The sequence below is a fragment of the Colobus angolensis genome, unplaced genomic scaffold (assembly GCF_000951035.1).
Source record: "Colobus angolensis palliatus isolate OR3802 unplaced genomic scaffold, Cang.pa_1.0 Scaffold84, whole genome shotgun sequence".
Lineage (NCBI taxonomy): Eukaryota > Metazoa > Chordata > Mammalia > Primates > Cercopithecidae > Colobus > Colobus angolensis.
In genome coordinates this window covers 2,785,652-2,788,502 of record NW_012122265.1, presented here as the reverse complement: position 1 = coordinate 2,788,502, position 2,851 = coordinate 2,785,652, and the positions used below count along the sequence as shown (strand labels likewise).

At 66.2% G+C, this 2,851-nt stretch overlaps 1 protein-coding gene across 3 annotated transcripts; it reads left to right on the top strand.

The window, feature by feature from the left end:
- The first annotated feature begins 36 nt into the window (after positions 1–36).
- Positions 37–2,612, top strand: CDKN1C (cyclin-dependent kinase inhibitor 1C (p57, Kip2)). 3 transcript variants are annotated; one of them, XM_011930105.1, is made up of 4 exons: positions 128–278; positions 446–1,158; positions 1,694–1,829; positions 1,912–2,612. In XM_011930105.1, exons 2-3 carry the CDS (start codon positions 456–458, stop codon positions 1,822–1,824), a joined length of 834 nt encoding a protein of 277 aa, XP_011785495.1. In that variant the 5' UTR covers positions 128–278; positions 446–455; the 3' UTR covers positions 1,825–1,829; positions 1,912–2,612. The 3 variants fall into 3 exon arrangements, with proteins under 3 accessions (XP_011785494.1, XP_011785493.1, XP_011785495.1); XM_011930104.1 differs by having other exon boundaries at positions 37–1,158; positions 1,917–2,612; XM_011930103.1 differs by having other exon boundaries at positions 37–1,158.
- Positions 2,613–2,851: the final 239 nt, after the last annotated feature.

The following is a 2,851-nucleotide window of genomic DNA, read 5'->3' as shown; positions in this document are numbered from 1 at the left end:
CGGGGCAGCGGGGCGGCCGCCAATCGCCGCGGTGTTGTTGAAACTGAAAATACTACATTATGCTAATCGCGGCCGGGCCCGCGCGCACGGGGGTGGGGCCCGCGCGTATAAAGGGGGCGCAGGCGGGCTGGGCGTTCCACAGGCCAAGTGCGCTGTGCTCGAGGGGTGCCAGCCAGGTCTGAGCGAGCGAGCGAGCCAGTAGGCATCGAGGGGGCGCGGCTGCCGGCCGAACGAGACAGACGAACCCGACGCAGGAGAGTCCACCACCGGACAGCCAGGTAGCCGCCGCGTCCCTCGCACACGCAGAGTCGGGCGGCGCGGGGTCTCCCTTGCACCCGGCCTCCGCCCTCTCCTCCTCTCCTTTCCCCTTCTTCTCGCTGTCCTCTCCTCTCTCGCTGCCCGCGTTCGCGCAGCCCCTGGCCATGTCCGACGCGTCCCTCCGCAGCACATCCACGATGGAGCGTCTTGTCGCCCGTGGGACCTTCCCGGTACTTGTGCGCACCAGCGCCTGCCGCAGCCTCTTCGGGCCGGTGGACCACGAGGAGCTGAGCCGCGAGCTGCAGGCCCGCCTGGCCGAGCTGAACGCCGAGGACCAGAACCGCTGGGATTACGACTTCCAGCAGGACATGCCGCTGCGGGGCCCAGGACGCCTGCAGTGGACCGAAGTGGACAGCGACTCGGTGCCCGCGTTCTACCGCGAGACGGTGCAGGTGGGGCGCTGCCGCCTGCTGCTGGCGCCGCGGCCCGTCGCGGTCGCGGTGGCTGTCAGCCCGCCCCTCGAGCCGGCCGCTGAGTCCCTCGACGGCCTCGAGGAGGCGCCGGAGCAGCTGCCTAATGTCCCGGTCCCGGCCCCGGCGTCCACCCCGCCCCCAGCCCCGGTCCTGGCTCCAGCCCCGGCCCCGGCTCCGATTGCGGCTCCGGTCGCGGTCCTGGCCCCGGCCCCAGCTCCGGCCCCGGCCCTGGCCCCGGCCCCGGCCCCGGCCCAGGACGCGGCGCCTCAAGAGAGCGCCGAGCAGGGCGCGAACCAGGGGCAGCGCGGCCAGGAGCCTCTCGCTGACCAGCTGCACTCGGGGATTCCGGGACGTCCCGCGGCCGGCACCGCGGCCGCCAGCGCCAACGGCGCGGCGATCAAGAAGCTGTCCGGGCCTCTGATCTCCGGTGAGCCCCGCACGGCCCCGCCCCGGCCCGGCCCGGCCCCGCTTTGTCCGGCCGGCCGGTCCCCCCAGCCCTCGGGGGCCTCGCTGGGTTCCCGCCTCCTCCCGTGGCATTAAAGGGCCCGCAGCGCTCAGGGCGCGGCTGCGCCCGCACCCCCCTCCCCGCCCCGTTGTTGTGCCTTCCAGCGGCTTTGCGCGGGCGGGGTGGGAGGCTGAGTCCCGGCCGCGACCCCCGGGGAGCGCAGTCTTCGCCCCCGGCCGCGGGAGCCCCTCCCCGGGCGCGGCCGGGCGCCGTGAGCACGGCGCGGAGGGGGTTAAGCGCGGCGGCGGCCCCGGGGGGCTTGGCCGCGGGACAAGGGGAAATGCTTACACAGCACATTGCGCGGCGACGTAAACAAAGCTGACCCGCCGCGGACCTCGGCGCGGGCGGGGACGGCGCCCCCACCCCGGCCGGCCCGCGCCCCGTGCCCTCTCCCGGCCCCCTCTCGGGGCTCCGGGCCGGCCCCGCCCTGACCGGCCGCGCGCGCTGTCGCCCGCAGATTTCTTCGCCAAGCGCAAGAGATCAGCGCCTGAGAAGTCGTCGGGCGATGTCCCCGCGCCGTGTCCCTCTCCCAGCGCCGCCCCTGGAGTGGGCTCGGTGGAGCAGACCCCGCGCAAGAGGCTGCGGTGAGCGAAGTGAGTACAGCGTACCTGGGGGGCGCGGAGGGCTGACCCGCGGGGTCCCCGCCGGCTTTCCTGACCGCCCCTCTCCCCGCAGTTTAGAGCCCAAAGAGCCCCGAGGGAACCTGCTGGGGCAGCGGACGTTGGAAGGGCGCTGGGCCTCGGCTGGGACCGTTCATGTAGCAGCAACCGGCGGCGGCTGCCGCAGAGCAGCGTTCGGTTTTGTGTTTAAATTTTGAAAACTGTGCAATGTATTAATAACGTCTTTTTATATCTAAATGTATTCTGCACGAGAAGGTACACTGGTCCCAAGGTGTAAAGCTTTAAGAGTCATTTATATAAAATGTTTAATCTCTGCTGAAACTCAGTGCAAAAAAAAAAAGAAAAAAGAAAAAAAAAAGGAAAAAATAAAAAAACCATGTATATTTGTACAAAAAGTTTTTAAAGTTATACTAACTTATATTTTCTATTTATGTCCAGGCGTGGACCGCTCTGCCACGCACTAGCTTGGTTATTGGTTATGCCAAAGGCACTATCCATCTCCCACCTGCGGTTATTGACAAGTGTAACTTTATTTTCATCGCGGACTCTGGGGAAAGGGGTCACTCACAAGCTGTAGCTGCCATACATGCCCATCTAGCTTGCAGTCTCTTCGCGCTTTCGCTCTCTCTCTTATTATTACTGTGTTTATCTTAAACTTGAAGACAAATCTGTTAAAATGGTTCCTGAGCCGTCTGTACCACTGCCCCGGCCCCTCGTCCGCCGGGTTCTAAATAAAGAGGCCGAAAAATGCTGCAACTCCAGTCTGTTTGTGCTTGTGCCTGCCTCCAGCTCCCTTCTCCTGCACCCCCAAAAGCTGGAGAGCTAGAACGCAGGAGAGAGCAGGCCAAAGTGGGCATCCCCAGTCCATCCAAAAGGAGAAGCCTCTCTCCTGGCTGGGCCTGGCCCAAATCCACCTGCTGCAGTCCCCTTATCTCAGGAGGGGCGGCCGGCCTGCAGTGCACCCTGCATTTATCACCTCCCACCTGCGGGGCTGC

Coding starts and splice junctions, on each gene's coding strand:
- CDKN1C (XM_011930104.1), top strand. CDS start 423: ATGTCCGACGCGTCCCTCCGCAGCACATCCACGATGGAGCGTCTTGTC. Junction 1,159..1,693: donor GTCCGGGCCTCTGATCTCCG/GTGAGCCCCGCA, acceptor TGTCGCCCGCAG/ATTTCTTCGCCAAGCGCAAG.